Source organism: Falco cherrug, chromosome 8 (genome assembly GCF_023634085.1).
Source record: "Falco cherrug isolate bFalChe1 chromosome 8, bFalChe1.pri, whole genome shotgun sequence".
In the NCBI taxonomy this organism is placed as follows: domain Eukaryota; kingdom Metazoa; phylum Chordata; class Aves; order Falconiformes; family Falconidae; genus Falco; species Falco cherrug.
The window spans coordinates 48,473,154-48,495,277 of NC_073704.1; the positions used below are offsets into that span (position 1 = coordinate 48,473,154).

At 40.3% G+C, this 22,124-nt stretch overlaps 1 protein-coding gene across 1 annotated transcript in view; it reads left to right on the forward strand.

Annotated features, from left to right (window-relative positions):
* SLIT3 (slit guidance ligand 3) overlaps positions 1-22,124 on the forward strand; it is a 531,568-nt gene that overhangs the window by 257,829 nt on the left and 251,615 nt on the right. The window contains exon 6 of the mRNA XM_027810336.2: positions 13,267-13,338. Coding sequence (XP_027666137.1) covers positions 13,267-13,338 — 72 coding nt within the window. The remainder of the gene's footprint in view (positions 1-13,266; positions 13,339-22,124) is intronic.

The window sequence follows — 22,124 nt, forward strand, 5'->3', positions numbered from 1 at the left end:
GGCCTTTGCCAAAACCCTCGCAGACAGAGCCAGGAGAGGGGTTTCTACAAGAGTGTGTGACTTGTTAGAAATGTAACCATAGATCTCAGTCACGGATTCACATCGTTATTTACCTCTGATAAGCAAACTGCTGACCTCGTGGCATGGATGTTATTTCTGTAACATGCAGGTGGCCTTTGAAGGAAGGAAGTTCCCTCAGGTACTGCTGCAGTGCGCTGTTCCTGCTTCATCCTACCTTTTATCTACATTTTAAGGCTTCCGTGCAATAAAGCGAGAAATGTTTCTGTAAATAGTATTGCAGCTTTAAAAGAATTCCTGACTTTGATAACCAAAGGAGATGCGTGCAAGGTGAAGAAAATCTTAATATTAATAGGTTATTCAGTCAGCTTAGAACTAGTTCTGTGTAAATATGCTACCATCTGCTTAGCCAGGGGCACCACGGCATTGCTAAAAATGCTGCCACCTCTAGTCCAGAGGCGAGCAGTTGTGCGCCAAAGCCCTCAGTGCAGGTAGAGCATGGAGCGTTCCCGCTCGTGGGCTTTGCTGGCCGGGACTGGGCACCTTCCTGCTCCCTTCTCGCACTTCTCGGGGTGGGTATAAAGGTGATGACTTAAAACTGAGGGAATTAGAGCATGTTCATTTGGGCCTTCTCAGTTTTAAGAATTCAGATGTGCTGGGCTGATCAGCAGTCGTTGCTGAGCGTGCAGTGATTATTGAATGTCTCACGGCCATAACCTTGGGGTCAGCATCTGAATGATTTCAGTGAGGCCATTCTTTGCTGACTTCTCTGTGAGAGGTGCTGTCTACCATACAAACAGAACAAAAATCATCATGTAAACCCACAGGGACGTAGCATATGGATTAATGTATAGAACTTATTAAAATATAAATCAGGAATAGTTTTGGGCTATTGCAGGAAAATGGCACTGATGTTTTCCTGTAATGTATGATTTTCACATGGTTAAATTATTTCTAATTACCAGGCTCAGTGGAATAGCTGAAGGAATAGTCTCCTCTGTCTTACAATGATTTTTGTCTTCTACTAGCTAATTTTAGCATGTCAGCATTTACTGAAGATTCTTGGTTTTGTTTGTATTTTTGTATTAATATAGAACCTTCTGAATAAGACATATGTTTGGTGTGCTTAATACTTCCAAAATATGCTTCATATACGGAGAAATATACTTGGGCTCCTGTGTAATATTGCTAATCAAATCATGTATGTTACGTGTGAAAACTCAAAATATTTAATGGATATAAAACTATGCTTCTGCTGTATTATTGCCTTTGGTATAGTGCTGGTAATGCATCCCAACCCTACCGTTTAGTATTTGTTTTGCCTTTCTTCTTTTATGTCACTCTTCTGTTCTATGATTTAGGAAGACTGAGCAAAGAGTGCAAGCTAGAAACAACATTGGAACCATATGTGTTATAGTTGTATGTAATCTATATCATAATCATATGAATTTACCAGGGTGGGATAGGTGTAGTTAGAAAACCACTTTCTGAGTTAGACATAGTTCCCCAGTATTTAGAGTTCTCTTCCCAGAAATTAACTGTTCAAAGAAAGGGAAAGTGATTGCATCTGAGCTGGGATAAAATCAGATTCCACCACAAATTCCTTTCTGGAACCAAACAAAAACCTTTGTGTCTGGAACTGTGATGTAGAAATCATTGTATTTTTTTTTTGACTGACTCTTAGTTTCTGCCTCTTGATCACTGGTTTTGTGTATGTACATCTGGAAGTAATGATGTGCATAAATAATATCAGGATGTACACTTTTCAAGTTTTATAATGAAATTAATTATATTTTTTTATCAGATAGGTCTATTTGTGTCATATGAGGCAAAACCCCCTTACTAATGTTTTTTCAACTACTTTAGCAAGCTTTTGAACAGAGGTGTCATACATTGAAGAAACTTTTGGGATAATTGCAAGACAAGTATTACTGTATAGTTTCTCCTGGAGATTTGCATGGCTGTAGTGGACTTCAGAGAATCATCATCATTCCCAGCACTGATGAAATTAAATCACTGTGGAATTTGATATTATTTGATTTGAGAGTGCTTCAACAATGAACCAGCAATGTGTAGACTTCTTGTTGCTTCCCTTTGAAGTCTGTCGAGCAGGAGGGCCTCCTCCCTCTCCCTGGTCAGCTTTTTTACATTTAATTTAATTTTCTGAGCTGACATTGTCAATCTGAAATTCAGCAACGTGCTTGACAGTGAGTTGGAGGAAAGCTGAATTCATTTTTGGAAGTGGCTTTATGCAAATAGATCCTGGTGCAGATCGCTGAAGCAAGGCATTTGCTGATGAATCGGTGGTGCCCTTGATTCCTTGTTGTCTTCAGGAGTAAAGCTCAAAATGTACCACAAGAATCTTTGATTTGCTGTAAACAATTCATACATGCCCACATCTCCCTATGAGTATTTTTGGTGTTTGGGGATAAAAAAAATGAATTTGTTTTCAAAGTAGAGCCTGTAGATTTTCATAATATAGTGTTAGGTTGACTTCAAGGAACTTAACTCAGCTTGTAACTTAGTGAGGCCAGGCTTGTTTATAAGTGCAGTGAAGTCGTAGGGAGACTTGTTACTTCTTGTGAATTGTCTTGATTTTAGCTTAGACTTCGGTAGGATTTTAGCTCCTTCTAGGTGATCTACTAAAGTATTAAAATAACAAAACACTCAATAGGCTGAGTGACATGATTAGAAGTTTAACATATTTTTTTTGAGGAATTTATGCTTTTGTGGGCACATTAGCTGAAAGGTTGTTTGTGTTTCTATCTGTTACATTAGTTAGCATGTATATTCTAGTAGTATATTGTCGCTCTCTCTGTCTCTCTCTGCTTCTTCCAGGTCTCTCTCCATTTGGCTGCTCCTCTTCCATACCCCTTAGAGCTATTTAACTACATAGCAGGAACCACCCACAGCTACACCTTATCCACATCAGCCAACCCACCGCCCCTGAAGCCAGCCCACAGCTGTATATTGTTAATTAACCCAGCTTCATTCCTCTACAGTATACTTTATTTTCTGTATTTTAAATACCTTTATGCTACTCTTATGCCTTTTTCTATAGCATAGCACTGCTGAATGACGAAATTTCTTCATTTGATGGAGTTGGAGGCTTGAAGGTGCTTCGACTACCTGGATAACAGTCACTGAAAAAAAGAAATGATCTGGTTATGCTTCAGTGAATCTTTCCTTGTATGTGTGTATAAGGTAGCAGAATGAGGGTTGTAGATATCATTCAGCTGTGTTGGTCAGGGTGGACCTGCTCTGAAATAATTGAATAGCATGTGGGTTTGTGGAGCCTACCATAAAAAGAAACTAGTATTACTTAAACAGTTGCATCTTGCATGAATATCCCCAATAGAGTTAACCACTTTGTGGTATTACGTCTTGGTCTAATAAATCTAGATGTCATATCCACACTGAAAAATGAATTAAGGCAACAAACCAGTCTGTAGTGTGTGTCCTTACATCTGCAGTGTTTCACAGGGGCTTTCAGTGACTAAACGATTCATAGCAGGAAAGATACATAAAGGTGACGTTGTGGTAAGAAAAATAGAAGCCAAAATATTATGAAAGAAAGAAGGGACAAGATGTATAAAAATCTTTGGTCCTTTGTCTGGGGCTTTAGTACCTATTAATGAGTACAGACTGCTGAATATCACTGCAATAGATATCACTGGTCTAATATTATAATTTATTTTTAAAACTTCTACTACAGCTAAAGCAATAGTGTGCCTCTCTTACACCAATACACTTTTTACCACAGAATAATAGCCTCTTGTTAACTAGGGCTTAGCTATAAACAGAATGTTGTTTTTCTCACTGCAGTGCATTCAAATAATTTGCAATTCATTTCTACCTCACTGGAAGAAATGGAATGTCACTGTGGCTGTTTTTACTATCCATGGATTCTGTGTAATTTTTATTACTTTTATGTAGCCAGAGAAATGCCTACAGTGATCATGCAAACAAATCAAATAATTGGCCTCTTTCAGGAGAAATTCGTAAAAAATAAAGCCTAGATCTTTACACATGCAATTGCTACTTACTGCTATGAAAGTAATCTATTTTCATAGCTGAAGTAGAGGATCACAGCCTCAATTAAATAAATACTACTATAACCATTGTTTTCATTCTGCTATGTGATGGTTAAGTGCACAAGAATATAACTGGTCAAGAAGGTATTTTTCTGAATAGATCAGTCAATTACAAAAAATTGTTCACTGTAAAAATACTTATCATTAACAAAGGCAGAATAAGGTCAAGAAAGATCATTAAAGAGCGAGTCTTCCTCCAGATGTTGGTCTGTTATCCAGTGATGGTGCAGATTATGAGCTCATGTTTCAAACTGTATGATTTCACATGTTTATCTCCTAAAATAAAAACTCACCATATTTTTTAAAAGATACAGCCAATAAACTACAAATATCTTTTTGCTTAGTGATCAGGCTGGGATTAAACAGGGGCTTAGTTTTTGTCCGTGGAGATCAGAGGAGGGTAATATTGCTTACTGATGTTTAGAATTTGCAAATGCATAGATTTTCTTTCCATTACGGTTCAACAGAAAAAAAATATAAAACAGAAAATGGGTCAACAGTATGAAACTTGGGGTTTTTTTTAAATTAACTTAAATTGAAGGAGCCTCCATATAGCTGGATGTCTGCTTTGGAAAGTATTAAAGTTAGTAATTTTTGAATTCATACTGTCTTAGCGGCAAGCAATATTTACAAAACCCCAAAATCACAGGGTGAATCATTTCTTTCCACTGATGTCAGACTTTGCTCTAACCTGTTTGAGGTGTATGTTGTTCCTACAAAATCATATTAGTGCCTCTGTATTGTAATCTCAGCTGGAGAGAAGTGTAATAGAAATGAATGCATAGAAGTTGGTATTGTGTAGGGACAACATCACGTTGGGATCGCTTTGTTTTGTCAGTGATCCAGTGGCACATGTGTAGTAGTACTGGATAATTCCACAGTAAAAGATTTTTCTATCCAAATGAATCTCTCTCAAACACACAGTCAGAATTGTGCATGCTGTTTCTCTGCTGGCAGGCCAGTCTCACCACACGCGGTAGGACTCAGTGTATAAATTGCATAAAGTGGAATACCTAAGGTATATATATGACTTTCAAGGTTGGGGGTTTTTTTGTCTCTTCCTGCACTCTGCTCGAGTAACTTGCTGTAGCCACATACTGCCTCTCATTGTGTCTCATTGTCCCCTTGATAAAAAAGGAAGGATTAATTATATTGCCATTTTGTAAAGGACTAAAAACCTACATAAAATCTACAAATAAAGAAGCCTTATTGTCATTTATTAGTCAGAAGCTTGACCTTACTTCTAGAGGAGTGCTTGTCTTCAAGTGTTTCTTCTGAGTCCACTGTCAGTCACTTTCTAGTTCCTGCTCATGGATGTATCCAAAGTTGAGTATAAAGATATTGAGGTAAAATTTAATTTTTATGCATATGTTCCAATAGACAAAACAGATGCAGCTTTCCAAAATGAAAACTCTGATCTCTCTGAAGATGGGTGGGTTTAAAATAAGTCTCGTAAATGCTGTCTGATCGCTATTTGCTTGGCATTTTGGAAATGGCAGGAGGCGGGAGGAAGAATTGTTGAAGTCATAAATACAAATGTTGCGTTTAATTGGGCATTGACACACAGATTATTTTTACAGTTCATTTAAAATAATGCAAAAATATTTACAAATTTTAAAAGAGATATCCTGGTAGATTTATTTTTTACTGGTTTTGTGTTTGGTGCGTTGACAGCCAAATGTAGTAGCACTGTGTCTAATTTAGTGAAACAGGGTGGGACTTTTTTTTGTTTGAAGTGACTAAGAAAATTTTAAAAACGTCTTACGAAGCCTGCACAAATGTGTGTGCTCTGTACTTTTAAACATTTAGAAAGACTTCATCACATACTGAGTGATCCCTGTAGTTGTGTCAGGACAGAAGTCATGAATCTGTAAAAGTCAATGCAGGTCGGATCCCTTGAAGGGTCTTAATTAACAGATGGCTTTTAATTTGGCTTTGGAGAAGGGTACAAGATGGTGCTAAAATAATTATCTGCTTCTGAGATCTTTTCCCTTCTTGATTGCTTGGTGAACGCCCTTCCCGAATCTTTAAGCTCAGGCTCTGTTCAGTGTCCTGTTCTTCAGAATGAAGGTACATGTGTGTGACTTGGGTTAATTAGACTACGTGAAGCTTTGAGTGAATGGTGAAGTATAAAGTTACCATCTATCACCTCACAGTAAAACCAGATCAGCAAAGAAATCGAGGTGCTTATCTTCTGGAAGTTTGGCAGTCATACTTGCACAGTAGTGTGTGACAGCAGTAAGGACTGGTTTAATTGGAAATTTTGAGCTAAATTCCCTCACTTAAAACAAACAAGAGTTTCTCAGTGGCTTCCCAGAGCATTAATTGATAGCCAGACAGACAGCTGTATTATATTTAGCAAAAAACCACTCACCTTGCATTGTTCAGTGTACAAAACATCTGTAGGACCTGCTCATTTTGCAGAACTCTGGTGCTGTCAACATCATACTTTCATTGCAGGAGTATCAGGGAGGAGGTTTTTTTCCTTTTAGAAAATCAGCAGCTATGCCAAGTTCCACAGAGTAATGCTATGCAGCGCAATTGTTCTCAAGCTCTTGCCTTGTAGCCCGTCGGCAGCAAAGACGTACCCATTTTTCCTTTTAGACAGAGCTATAGCTACTGCTTTATGGTAAATACCGTATTTTACTTAACAGAAAAGGAGAAGCCATTGCTTCACCGAGTGCCTAAGGCCCCTCCTGAGTATAGAGGTGCTGATGTGAGTGTCAGACTTGCCACAGCGTGTTCTTATTACTGTTGTAGTGGGCTGATTTGGTCAATGCTTTTCCGATCTGGAAAATGATAAATATCTTGAATTTATCTCGCATTCCTCAACAGCTCACTCAGTTATTTGTTAATTCACCTATAGAACAGGAAAAACTCGTAATATTGAACAGTTCTGGAAATATTAGGACAATAGCTCCTAGACAAGAATAGCTTTTAGCATTTGAAAATGTCAAATATTAATTTTAACCATTAAAAAACTGCCACAATTTTGACAGAGCAGGAAAAATTCTTCTTCTGTTCTTTGTTGTAAATGGTAGCTTAATGTGATACAAAGACATTTAGAAAAATGTGGTTGAATATATTCAGAGTCTGTGTTGATCTGATTTCAATGTCTGCATCCTTGAGCTTGTGTGTACTGGCACTTATACCTCCAGATACATTTACCATGCAAGTAATTCGGTTCCATTTCTTGCATACCTCAAGCATGGTGATTACTCATTTGGCTCAGTCTTCTTAACACATTTTTAAGGCACAGCAGCCTCTGCAAGTGCACGCTTACTGCAGAGGAGACATCTGCATCCTTCTGTACTGCTTACTGAGAGTAAGTGGCTGGAGCTGCATAGGAGGATGTGAGCAGATTAGCTGTAATGTTGTTGCTCACTTTGAAGGGGAATTGTATTGATGGGCAAGAAGAAATGGTAGCAATTGGAAGGGAATCTGTGCTGCAGCCATTCTGCTGCTGGTTTGATGGTCCCAGTTATGCCGTGCTTGAGGTTAAGCAGGGTTTGAGGCATTGCAACCTGTGGATTGTAATAGAAACTGTGGGAGACAGCAATGCTTCCTGGGGAATGTCAAGCCTTTAGTTCAAAGAAAAAGACACTGTGAATGTGCTGGAATATTCTGTGCTGGAATTGTTACAGATATAATTAAGTAAACTTTTTTTCCTTATGGATTTTCTTGGTCTTTCTACCTCTTTGCATGTTATCTGTTTTGTCTTGCAGTCTTCCCATAGTGAGTATTGGTCCCTTTGCACTCTCTCTTCACTGGCTGTAGAAGTTACCTTCTCTCCAGCTCTTGCTCTATAAAAAAGCTGACTTGTATCATTCCCCACTTCACTGACTTGCTTATCTTTTATTATGTGTTACTTAGAGATACCTATTCTCTTTGATTTATACTCTCTAATTTCCCCCATCTGTTACTCTTTAATTCCTTAACTGTGGTATTTAATTCAGTAAAACATTGTAAGATAGAGTTTATGTGTAACATGCTGTACAAATGAAAACTCATTCTAATGAGACAAATTGCACTGACCAGTTTGTGTTAAGTATGTGACCTTTTGCAGAGTAGTTCAGTCTGGTTTTAGTCCAGTTGTAAAGTAATCTTGGTTTGAAGAATAGTCACTGAACTTCAGTAATGCACAAAACCTCAAGAACTTCTTTTTTATTATTATTTTATTTTGGTAAATGCATGAGTGAAATGTTTTTAACCCAGAAATCCTATTTGGTGAAAGAATGTGAACAAGGCTACCGAGATGGATTAACTAATTCTCATTTTTCTTGGCTGGGCGTTCTGTAGCTGGAGTGAAGATAGTGAGCAAAGTATTTATTTCTTAACATTGGTGGCAGCTGGCTCTTAAAATCAGTGTTCATACCTTTCTGTTAGTTTTATTTTGCAAAGTAAGCAAAACAAGCTTGTGTCAGGAAGAGGTGATGGAAAACAATTGCTTATTTTGCACTTTCAAGCCCCACATACACTTGAATCAACCACTTATTGTCTTATGGTTTTGTATCAGCTGCTACAGAGAGAGTTGTGTGTGAGCTCTACATTATTATTCCAAGAAGCAACTGAATTGTGAATAAGCTAGAAGGTACTTGAAGGAATCAGGTTAGTTATTCTGGAGTTTCCTTCATTTCAGTTGAACATTGGTCCCATGTGTTAATGGTTAACTCTGTGAATTTACAGTTTTATTATGGGATCAACATACAATAACATACTGGGAAAGATACATGTTTGGCTGTGAAGCATCTGCTCTTGATAACTAGTTCTTTAAGTCTTTGCGTTAAACTTTTTAGAGATCAAAGGCAAGTCTAGTTCTTTGTAGGCTAACACTGAATGGCAATCTCTCTTTTAGCCCATTTGAGCGGGAGAAATAATAAAAAAGTAGTGTTCAACCACAATAAATACTTCTTAATAAAGCACTTTTCAGGAAGTTCTTTGTTAAAAAATAGTCTTTTTAAATTTTAGAGTCTGTATGCCAAAAAAGATCTGGGAAACAACTGGTAAATGCTCAAAGGGCTTTTTTGTTTCTGAAAAGGGAGACAACCTAAGCATAATGCTCTCAGTGTTGATTTTGGGGGGTTTCATATAATACATCTTATTTTCAGTACCATTGTAACTTTGCAAGTTGTATTAAAGTAGCTATTTTAATGTTTTAGATCTGTAGTTCAAATGAAGACTTGATTTATGAATGTTCATAGGGTCTGTGTTCCAATTAACTGATTTATGTTCTGTCACGGGGAAAAAAAATAGTCTTAATGTATTTTATTGCTATCTTAGATAGCTGAAATTTCACTTAGGATGCAAAAACCAGCGTTAGAGCAGGAAGCTAAAACCAGCATTATAGCAAAGACTGCAGAGGCACTTAGAAAACGTCAGCAGTTTTGGGTGGGTTTTTTTCCTTTCCAATCCTTTTATCAGTAAGACTCTTGCAATTCACATTTGAAGATCAAGAAAACAATATTAGACTTTCAGAGGGAGTTAATCTGTGTCCAAAGCACTTTAGCTAAATTAAAATAAAAACTAAAAAATCTATCTACTTGTGCCAACTCTTGTTTGAATCTGGGTTAGACTAATGTGTGGTCTGCTGTGCTGTGAGGGCATGTGAGCCACAGCTGCTGGATTTTGTTAGCTCCTGTGTCTCTCATCTATGCAAACTTGAAGTCAAAGTTCTTTAATATTTCTGTGGCTCTGTTTCCCCATCTCCGGAATGAGAGTGCTGTTTCCTTAGGGACATTCACTGCACGCTGCTGGCTGTGGAAGCTGTTGGTCAAACGGACCCAGTACCGTCACCTGCTGTGCTTTTCACCTAGTTGTTCCTCTGTGATCTACTGCCGAGGGCTTTTCAAGTGTGTTTCTATCGAACAGGACCCCTGTATGAAGGAGGCAGGGGTACACTTCCAGAAGAGACTGCATTTTACCAAGGCTGTGGCTGGTTGCAGAATCTCGGTGACATTTACATTGCATGAAAGCTGTGTGGCCCATTGAACTGGATGAAACTTGCCTATATTTATCAAAATAAGAGGAAGAATAATTTAATTTAAAAATATTAGTTTAGCTCAACATGTCTGTTTTATCAGATGCAAATGAACGTGTTTCCATTGTTGGGCTTCCTGCTTTCTATCCAGAGGAAGCTTTGTGAAGGAGGGTGCTGCTGACATATTAGCACATTTTACTTTGTCCTTAGGTCAAGTGTTTTTGTCAGCTCTCTAACATGTCTATTAGGGTGAGGATTTTTGAAATTGTATGTTTCGCTAAAGCTGGAATTTTTTAGACTTCCTCCTTAGGATCCATCATGCACCCATGCATTGGACTTGTCTTTCATTACAGAAATAGGTGGCTTGAAACCTCTGTCTAAGAAATAGGAAATGTGTTAGTAATTATAATTTATTTTTCTTCAGATTTATTGTTTATTTTTTCTTGAATACCAAAATTCTTCTGTCTGGTTTTTTTTTTAGGATTTTGTTTTGGCCTCACATTAATTTAATCTGGTTTTCTGCAGTTACTAGTAATAACTAATATTTATTTTACATACTGTCAATGAGAGATTCCCATTACGTCCGGTATGAGAAGCAGGGAACAAAAAGCTTAAACTTTTAAGATAAACTACGTGGACAAGTTGCTTGTTACAGCCTTCTACTCCCTCAGAGCAAATTTTGTGAAGTGCCCGGGCTGAGCCTGGTTGGTGGGTGCTTCCTTACAAAAGGCACCTAATGAAAGTTTGGCACAGTGTTAGGAAGCAGAGAGGAACACTATACCTAACCATCTCAGAAAGGGACAATTATAATTGTGAGAAAGCAGTTCCGGAAAATGAAGCATGCATTTGTGAATTTTCTTCCATGCTGCATCACTAATGCCATGCAGGCCATCAGTTCTTCAGACCACTAGAGATATTTATGAAATCAGTCCACGATCCTGGAGATTTAGAAAGGCAGTATTGCTAGCTGGAGGAGAGTGCCTAAATGGAAAATAATAGTAATAGTATTTATAAAAAGATTGTCATAGAAAATGGATGAATTTCCTAAAGTCGTCTGGTTTTGCCTGACTGCAACTGAGAGCTGAGCGTAAAGACAAAGTAGAAAGCAAAAATATAAATTAGCCATTTAGACCACAATGATATTAGGAAAAAAAAAAAAAAAAGCTTAATAACCTAATTTATTTTGAAACCTGATTTGAAATAGTGCACAATAGAATGCTAGACAAATGCAGCTTGAGGTGTTGGTGGGTGTAGTGTGGTTTTAATTGATCACACAATTTACTTTTTCAAGCCCATTTTGTTCTGCTTTGTGTGGCTTTCATATCTTCCTAATTTTTGCCTTCCTAAGCCATTTTGTCATGGTTTTTACCGTTGTCCGTAGCTCTGCTGTGCCTCACTGTCACACCAAAGTGACTCCCTGTCATGAAGTCGGTCTTCAGGATAAGACTTTCTTTTTATAGGTCTGAAATACACTTTACTTTCGACTCTTCTCCATCCGGGTTGCCTGATCATTTGTCTGGGTTGAAGGTCTGTCTTTAAAGAACTAATATTTTGTTGCCGGCAAAAGAAAGGGGAGGTGAAGGAAGGGTCAGGGTGTGGATCAGTGTTAAACAAATTGTGAAGGTCACAAAGAATTTTAATCTGGCTTGAAAGAAAGACTTGTATCCAGCAGCACATTTTTGTTTGCGATAGTCTGAATGGACAATTGTGGCTACTTTGAGAATTTGGTGTAGACTGCATGACTGGTATAAATTGAATTAGTCTCATGACAAGGACATAGTCCCCTCTTTTTTCTATCTGTCTGATGGAAAGCAGAAGAAAGCCCTGCGTGACACGTCTTGACCCACAATGTCAATGTGGGCTTTTGTGACAGGCTCTGATTTCTGGCCTGTCATTTGATAAAGCCAATTTGGTGGAGACTAGGAAGAAGGCTTGCTGCAACACAAAATGTACTTACAGAAAAGAGTATCTGGTGGTGAGTACAGATGACTGCCGTTCCGTCTTAATAGCCATTAGAAAGCCACAGTTTCTTCCTGAAAATGGGGCAAAGTCTTGGCCTTGTATAACACAGGGACACAGACACACCAAACCATGCACTGTGTAATATCCTGCACTGTGGCATCACCTTTCTTTGTCCTTTTGTCCAGCCATCCCTGTGCCTTCCATTTCCTCCATTTGCTTATTTCTTATGTTTTTCTTTCTCAATCTTCTGCCTGCCTTTTGTCATCTTACACTTTTCTCTTCCCCCCACTTTATACCCTGCACTGGAGTGAAATCAGTCCCTCTCTTCCATGCTAACAGGGTACCAGCAAAGAAAGCATTGTGAGTCCTGCTTTTCCTAAGACCAAGAACATCCCAACTTTCTGATTTTGTGTCTGTTTCCCTCCCATTCCTGATGCCCTCCTTCCTGCCTCCATTGGCACTGGCTGAGGTGGAAACATTTATAGGACATCAAAGGAAAAAGCAACTGAATGCAGTTTGTGTAAGATAAAAGTGCAACTTGCAGTGCTTATTGCTCTACTGCACTCACAATGCAGATCTAATGATTTAAATTGAAAGATTTTGTAATGTTTTAAGTACTAGGAAGACAGTATGAATTGCTGCTGGTTTTGTTTATTTTAAATGACATTAGAAATGCTCTCCTTCCCATTGATACGCAATGCAGTGGTCTTTTTTAATGCAGTGCATCAAGATATTTTCACTGTAAATTTGCAAAACTCACAAGAAAATGATTGTCATGTTTTTCCTGAATACTAATTTTAAATAAGAGGCTGTAATCTGAGCAGGGGTAGCCAAGTATTTTTGCAGTCATTAAACAAACAGGAACATGGTAAGAAAATTATATTTACGCTACAGGGTTGCAATTTCAAGGGATAATATTTGGCTGCAGATGCTCTGACAGTGAATCATGGCATTGTTGCCAGTGTCATGACCACATCTGAGTGATGTTTTCTGGAAGTTCCATCATTTGTATCACGAATTCTGGTGGGTTTTGTTGGAGAGTCGTTTCAGCTTATGCCACAGAGGAGATGAAGAAAATTGAAACCATTGTATGGCGTAACAAATCCAGAAACATTTACTTTTCTGAGCATGTGTATGTTCCGTTATCTCATGTAGATTTGGGAAATGTGCTCTCTTTGTTAATATGATGTATTTTTTTTCTCTTCCCTTATTCAGAGACCTGAGTGAAAATCAGATAAAAGGAATCCCTAGAAAAGCCTTTCGAGGAATCATTGATGTGAAGAACTTGTAAGTGACAACTTCATTAATATTAGTGGTGAAAAACATTCTCCCTGGGTTACATCTGCCTGTTACTATTGGTTTGAGTACCATGTAGTTAGCTCGGTGCAGCACAAAAAGGGAGCTGTGGACCCTGCTGTGTGCAGCAGGTTGTCGTCAAGGGCCTCACATGCTGCTTTGGTCTTGTGTGCACACTTTGCAACGTACCTGGGCAAAGAAAAATGTATACGTAGGGGTTTTACCCCACCCTTCACTGTAGTCCTGCAAAGTCATGGTCCAAGCCTTGAAGCAAGATATGCATAGGAAAAGAACTGGTAGAGTTTGGGGATGAAATTGAAATATTTCACTTTGATTAAATTCTCTGTCCCACAGCTAGGGTGGGAAGTAAATAGGGCAAAACGTGGCATACAGGCACAGTAGTTGGGCACGATTATCAGAAAATGAAAAGATAATGTGAGAAATTAACTGTGCATGCTTTGACAGTTTGTATTAAAAATGAAAATAACTTTTAAAAGCCATTAAAGAAAATCAGGTTTTGCTGTTTGTACTAATGAAGCTAGTCTGTCTTAGCCGTTTTCTATAACATATAGCCTGAAATACATGTAAATGAAGACTTTCAGCTCTGTATTTCCAGAGCTGCTAAAGGCTCTTATATATTACAAACCAGAAATATATTTCTGTGCATGCCCACACGCTAACGCACCGTTGGCATTGTTAGAGTCAACACAAGGTGAATTGAAAAAGGAAATAACAGCCAACAAGTTGGCAGAGAGTCAGGATTTCCTGAGAAGACTTGCAGCCACTCTCAGAACCATTTCAGAGCCATTAGTATTAGCACTGTGTTACCACACCAGTAGCTGGAATCTGATACCCCACCATGGTAAATATTGTCAGCATAGTGTAAATAGTGTGGATTTATCCTTTGTGTGTTTATGTTGTAGAAGAATTAGCTAGAGGAGGTCTAAAAAGAAGCACTTTTCTACAAAGAGTCTTGCAACATACACGTGTTTTCATTTCTTGCCCCAATGAACAACCTATTTAGTGTCCAGACTATTTTTTTTTTTCTACAAGCAGCATGGAAACTGTTAAGGGCAGTCAGTCAACATGTATCAAAGCACGGCCACATCTGCATTCAAGGGCAAAGCACAATTCTTGTACTTTCTCTGGTGATACTGCATTGCAGGGACTATCACATCACTGGGGTTTGTGCTAGGGAGACAGTACTGCAAAAGACCAAAGGAGGACTTCCCCCAAACTGGAAAAGATAGGCACAGGAGCAACCCTGTGAAATGCCCCCTGCTTTCTAAGCACTGTGCAAGGTGCTTTTGGAGATTTTGGGATAGACAGAATGTGAAGACTTCTACACATTGTCTAACGTTTGCAGCTGTTTCTGCAGGCAATCAGCATGCTAACCTTGTGTTCTTCAATGGTTTGCTGCTTCCTTCCTTCATATTCAACAGTGACTTTAGCTTTTCAGGTGTGAAGGCTTTTTTACCTCAACATCAGCCTGAGAAAACATGAGAAAAATTGAGGAGCCAATTAAACTCATCTAAGTCTGTACGGTAATGTTGTTCTTCAGTGGAGGAGAATCAGAGGACCTGTGTGAGCAGGCCTAGCTTTTAAGACACAGGAAAAAATGTAGAATATAGATTATAATGGGAAGATGTTTGTGGATTTTAGACAGAAACAGCGCTCTTTTGTCATGTTAGCACGAACTTTACTTACGTTATGTAATCTAGAGCAACAGTAGATGGTGTTTTGTTTCAGAAAATCTAGCTTTCCCTACTGTAATTCACCATTAGTTGTCTAACGTAATTTAAAATAGCAAAGTTTACATTCAGAGATGCATTTGCTGCTGGCAAGCTGTCACAAAAATCACAGGTATTCTTTGATTTATACACCCAATCTCAGTGCAGAAGGAACCAGAGTCTCACTTTTGCATGAGCCAGTATCAAGGCATGGCTGGCTGGAGTGCTTACAGGAACTCCAGGAATGCTGGGACCTAAAACTTTAACCAAAAAATGTGACTGCTAAGTTAGGCAGTATCTATTATTTTGACGTAAAAGATACAGTGTGAGAAGTGCTTCCTTGCAGCCCCCTTTTCTGTCTTTCAGGAATACTGTAGTTATCACAGCATCATAGAATAATTCTGGTTGGAATTGACCTCTGGAGGTCATCTAGACCAACCTCTGGCTCAGCAGGAGCACAAAGCTTACTAGTCTAATGAATAGTTTTGCTGATGTAAGCCACAAGTACTGATTGTTCAGATAAATACCAGAAGAAGCAAACTTTTCACTCAGATCTGTAGTAATTTTTTCTTGATAAGGAATGGATGAATTGTGCCCAGAGTGGTTCATTAGATCAGATGACTGTTGCTTCCAGACACAGAGTAGTGGCCTATGAGTTGCTGAGAAAAATGGGACAAAATCTTGAGCCAACTTGCTGCTGGCATCTAAATTTCTGCAGCAGTAACTGTAAGGGTGTGATGCAAGTTGAACCAAGTTAATATTTAAAGCTCTTAAAGCTTTAAGCAGTAAGCTTAAGCATGCCAATTCCCATTCTCAGTCTAGATTTGGCAGCCAAATTGCTCCCTTCTGAGTCACAGAAATGACCATGCCAATGAGCACAAGTGTTCGAGCAGCTAGAGGAAAAGAATGAGTCTTTGCCTGTCGGTGCCATTCAGCTGTTCAAACACCTGCACTGCTGATCGCCTGGTGACTCTCCGACACATGTGCCAATGTGATAGCGACAGAGTTGGCCATTTCTATGGTTATCCCTTTGCAGGTTTATTGTACTCTCTCGGAGTTCTTCTTCCTTACAAAGTATGTTTTTGAGGGATCTTGGAGACTTTTAGACTTAAAAATAAAGTTACATGTTCTCCTACCCTCCCCAAGGCTTTCCAATTTATCTTTTAAATTCACATAGGGAAGGGCTGGCATGGAATTGTCTCTTTCTGTCACTTGACATCTAACATGGCCTCGAATTCTTCCAGTTTCTACATAGTTTCTAAATGCCATGGCAAAAAGTAATAGCTCTGTAGATATTGTAATAGGGACACAGCAAGTGCTAGACCACATGAAAGTCTCCAGATTAATGCTGTCTTTAACAGCAGCTTGGAAAGCTTCCCTCAGGAAAAAATGTGGAGACGTTGATGCAATAGCCTAAGCCAGGGCATGAATTCCTTTTGGACACAAACTCTGAAATATGCCATCTCTGGGCTTAACATAAATTACTGTGGGTGCCATTTGGAAACCCTGTGAGAACTACCCTATCTCAGCGTGGCCACAGCAGCAAGCAACACCAAGTGGCAGATTGCAGCCAGTTGGAGCATAATGGTGTAAAAAGAGTTCCTGAATTTAAGGGCAGAGGTGCTGCTGCGTTTGCTAAGTGATGAGAGTCTTTGGTGACGTCCCTTGAGCACCAGGGCTGCAGAACTGGCTTGCTACTGGTATGATTTTGGGCATTTAAAAAAAAAAAAAAAAAAAAGGTTAAGATAAAAGGAAAGAAAAAAGAAAGGTGTTACAGAAAGTAGTGTTTTGGGATAGTTTTCACCATACCTTTCCTTTTAAATGGTAAAAGCTTTAGTAATTCCTTAGCAAAGCAGTGATCCCCGAAAAATGGGCTTGTGTAAGGGCTGTGCTAAAGAAGAGCTTTTCAACCTCAGGGAGGCCAACATTTTTGCATGAGACAAAGCCAAAGCAGAGACTGCCAAGATGAGGTTTTAAAACTCCCGAGTGGGGGAAATGTAGCTGTGTGAATTATTTTCATATGAAGTGTTTTCTGCTGTTTGACTATAAAATCAAAGGAAGAATCTGCACATAAAGAATATGTTAGTAAGTCTATTTCTAATTAAAATATATATATAATTATACAGCTTTTAGAAAGTTTCATGAACACATAATGTCCATTACCAATAGTGAACTTGCAAGGAAATTTGGTGTAAACTAGCACTTTGAACATTCTGTGGAATAGACACATAAATGCTGCTCCGTGGCCCTAAAATAATTGAACAAGAAAGGGCGAGAGAGGGCCAGCTTGCGGCACGCACCTGTATTCAATTTCTGTTACTTACTACTTAGAGAACAGGAAATGTTTTTTGCAGGAATCTAGCCCCAAGTAAGCACACTTATTTTAAGAATTAAAGTACATGTTTTGGGGTCTTGTTGAGCTTTTGGCTAACTCAGCACTGTCAGCCACGGCCTTCCGTCAAAAAAATATATAGAGCCGCTTCTTGGATTGCTGCACATTTACCCTGCTTGTATCACATCTTGGCATTCAGACGGGAGTTCTCTGGTGAGGCATTCCTGCAGTTTCTCTTGTATTAGCCTGGCCAGCCCACCTTGTCAAGGGCAGCCAGATTCCCAGAATAGGAATATGCAGAGGCTGACTCAAGTAAAGATCCTGTAACTGTAGCAACCATTCTTTTGAGGTGTTTCTTGTGGTTATTGGCAGGATGCTCCCAGCTCTTCCTCTTGCTGTGCCTCTCTTCAGGACTGTGAAGCTGAGCATAACCAATCGAGCTGCGTGGGGATTGCAAAGCAGCGTAGGAATGGGATTCTTGGAGGCATGATGATATCCAAGCTTGTGTTGCAGGGATCGTTCCTCCATAAGAAATGCACAGGACAAATTTAAAAAAATTACTCTTTCTGGCAAGCTGCTGTCCTGTGTTCTTTTGCCATCTCTTGACAGAAGTTTATTCCTTTGTTTTGTAGCATTGCAGTGAGGAAAAACAATAGCCCAAGACTTAACAGCAAGCAGAGATCTCTCTGCAAGTAAAATGGCAAGACTCTGGCTGTGTATTTCCCTAAGCTTTTGCCCCTTTGTCACCCATCCCTACCTTGCACCGTTCAGACAGAAGGAAAAGCCTCTTGTGTAAGCAGTGAGAGTGCAAACATACATCTTGCATATATACAGAGTGCACAGTCTTGGTGTCAGTGTCTATAGAATCATAGAGTCATTTAGGTTGGAAAAGACCTTTGAGATCATCAAGTCCAACCTGGGTTACTGGGTCTTTCAAGTCCACCACTAAACCCCAACTTCGCATCATCAACAAATACACTGAGTGCGCACCCCATCCCCTTGTCTAGCCCCTTTGGTAAAGATGTTAAAGGGACGGGCCCGGCCCTGAGCCCTGGGAACCCCCCGAGTGCCCGGCGCCAGCGGGATGTGACTCCATTCCCCACCGCTCTCCGGCCCGGCCGCCCAGCCAGCTTTGACCCCAGCGCAGAGCCCCCCGGGCAGCCATGAGCAGCCGGTGGCTGCAGGAGACGGTGTCAGAGGCTTCACTAAGGCCCAGGACACACCAGCCACAGCCTCTCCCTCGCCCACCAGGCCGGGCAGCTGCTCACAGAAGGAAATGTCTGTGCATCCTCTGTGATCACATCAAGGAGCAAGTGCTGGTGGCAGGGCTGAGGGGTAGGAACTGTCCTGTCTCCATACTATCTATAAGGTCAAGCTCTTTCACATCAACATCTCCCAGCCCAGGAAACTGCATGATTCATGGAAAGGAAAATGAATACATATGCAGTGGGGATGTGTGGGGACACAGCAGCAGAGCAGAGGGGGAGCCAACCCGACAGTGCAGATACCCCGCTGGAACACCACACAGAGCTAGTGCCACATGAAATTACACAGTTACTGTTTTTTGTGTGAGGAGTTGCTGCCGTTTCTTCTTCATTCACTGGAACTCAGTTCTGTGCATATTCAGCTTCTGCCTTTTACTATTTGTAGGCTTTGACTGTAAAATAGAATTTTGTAGCATTGGGATTCAGAAAAACACAAGCTAACAGGTTCATCTGTCATGATAATACAGGCTCATTGCATTTCTGTCTAAATATTTCTTAGCCACACGTAAGATAATAGCTCTTATTACTAGAACAATTACTGCAAGCCGCTTTTCTTGCATCCTGGAGCCACTTAGGAAATTGTGGGTAATATCCTTCTTTATAGCCCTAAAAGTTACTTTGGAGGAAGAAATTGAGCATTTAGATTTTTTAAAAAAATGTAGAAATACGTCAGCACATATGTAACTTTTAACACTTCTGTAAGTTAGTACACATCTAATTTCTTAGTGGTTGCATTACCTGTGCAACGTAAAAAATCAGAGCTATGTGAGTACTGTAAAATATTTTTGTGACTATTAATTTCAGTTTCTTATTTCTTAAATGGCTTTTCCTGGAAGATACTCTTACTTTTTTCTGCATGAATCTACTATTAGCATCGATCCATGTGACTTTTACAAAAATTAAACATCTAGATTGCACATTCAGGTTTTGGAAAAAGCTGAACTTGCTCTTTACGCTGAGGGGTATTTTGCATTCACTTACACAAAACATAAAAATGTGCCTGCGTCATTTTTTTATCTATCACAAACAGCAGTGCAGAGGATATTTGTAATTTTTGCCATTCAGCCGTAGAATAAAAATAATTAAACGTACCTGTCAAGTTAAAATAATGAAGAAACCCAAGGAAATAATGATTGATTTGTGTGTAGCCATTTCACTAGCAGAAATCAAGCAAGTGATTGTGAGTTATTTGCTGTACATAAATATGCAGTATATCTCAATGAAATGTTGCACTAGAAAACTTAACTCCTTTAGTCTGGTTTCTCAAGGGAAGCTATTATCCAGAGCCCTCTGAAATTCCTGGCCGTAGTTTCTTGATATTCATGTACAGTACTCTATGTTACTATTGCAGTTTGCAGTAAAATAAAACAAAAGGAGGAAGGCAAACTGTTGGCCAGATTTTCTACTCATTTGGTGTAAAATCTGGAATAAGTCTACTGAAGTCAGTGGTTGGCCTCAAATAAAAGCAATGAAATGGCTGAAGGAGAATTGATTATCATATGTTGGCTTGTGTATTTGCTTATGTATCTTTCAATGGGCTGAACAATATGTGTCTGCATTTGATGTTGTGCATGAAAGGCACAGTATATTTCAAATATGAATACATGAAAATTTGAAGAAAGGATGAACTTCTATTATGGAACAGGTTTCAGGTTGCTTTGATCTCAGCTGGTATTTTTGAGTGTTTTCAGAGCTGGCAAAACAGGTCAGAGGTAATGAAACAGTTATTTGAAGACACTCATTAGAAACAAGCCTTTTGTACTCTCTAGGGGTGAAAAGATTGTACTACTTCAATCTTAAAAATTTGTAAATAATTTCCCTCCTCCTTATCTGTAAATTCATACTGCACTCAGTGTATTCCAATAGTATATTCCTTTATATCTCCTGTAATTGATATTCATTGTGATAGCGACCATAACGAATTCAAGAGAGATCTCTGTGACCATCGCATTTGCCTTCTTAGAAATTCCGTTGTAGTGCAGCATTATTATACGATTAAAATAACACGTTACCATCTTCCCACCTTCTACGGAGAAATATCACCTGCAGCATGAGTTAGTTTTATTAGTTTGAGCTTTTGCCATCTGTTCTAGCCCATATAAAAAATGCAAAAAGCATACAGTATTATAGAATCATAGAATCATTTAAGTTGGAAAAGCCCTTTAAGATCACAGAGTCCAATCATTAACCCAGCACAGCCAAGTCCACCACTACACCATGTCCCTGAGCACCACATCTATATGTCTTTTAAACACCTCTGGGGATAGTGATTCTACCACCACCCTGGGCAGCCTGTTCCAGGCCTTGACCACCCTTTTGGTGAGGAAATCTTTCCTAATACCCAACCTAAACCTCCCCTGGTGCAACTTGAGGCTGCTTCCTCTTGTCCTATTGCATGTTACTGGGGAGAAGACACTGACACACACACACACACACCCCTGCCCACAGCCCCTGTCAGGTAGGCACAGAGAGCAGCGAGATCCCAGAGTCTCCTCTTCTCCAGGCTAAACAGACCTGGTTCCCTCAGCCACTCCTCATAAGACTTGTGCTCCAGCTCCATCACCTTTCTCTGGACATGCTCCAGTGCCTTAATGTCCCTCTTGAAGTGAGTGGCTCAGAAATGAGCACACATTTGAGGGGTGGCCTCACCAGTGCCGAGCACAGGGGGACGGGCACTGCCCTGGCCCTGCTGGCCACGCTGTCCCGGCTACGAGCCAGGGTGCTGCTGGCCTCCTTGGCCACCCGGGCACGCTGCTGGCTCCTGCCCAGCTGGCCACCAGCCCCCCCAGCCCCTTCCCCGCCGGGCAGCTCCCAGCCCCCTGCCCCAGCCCGCAGCGCTGGGGGGGCTGTCGTGCCCCCGGGGCAGGACCCGGCACTCGGCCTTGTTGAACCTCCTCCAGCTGGGCTGGGCCCCTCGGCCCGGCCTGCCCAGGTCCCTCTGCAGAGCCTGCTGCCCCCGGCACATCAGCTGTCCCCCAGCCTGGTGTCCCTGCAACCCGCCTGGGGGTGCGCCCCGTCCCCTCGCCCAGCCCCTCGGTAAAGATGTTAAAGGGACGGGCCCGGCCCTGAGCCCTGGGAACCCCCCGAGTGCCCGGCGCCAGCGGGATGTGACTCCATTCCCCACCGCTCTCCGGCCCGGCCGCCCAGCCAGCTTTGACCCCAGCGCAGAGCCCCCCGGGCAGCCATGAGCAGCCAATATATTTCACAGTTAATCATTAAAAATACATGCTTGATTAAAATGCACGTGCATGTTCCCTACACAATGCAGAATGCATTTAAGGTGAGATATGTAAAACCAACCAAGCAGAGTGTAAGTCTCAGCAGTGGACATTTTGTAATAGAGTAATCTTTATGTTTTCACTTCTTCAGCTGGCCTCACGCGAAGGTGGCAGAGAAGTTGGTTACTTCGTTTGCCCCTTGAGAGCTGTGCCCCTCCTTTGCAGGACTGAC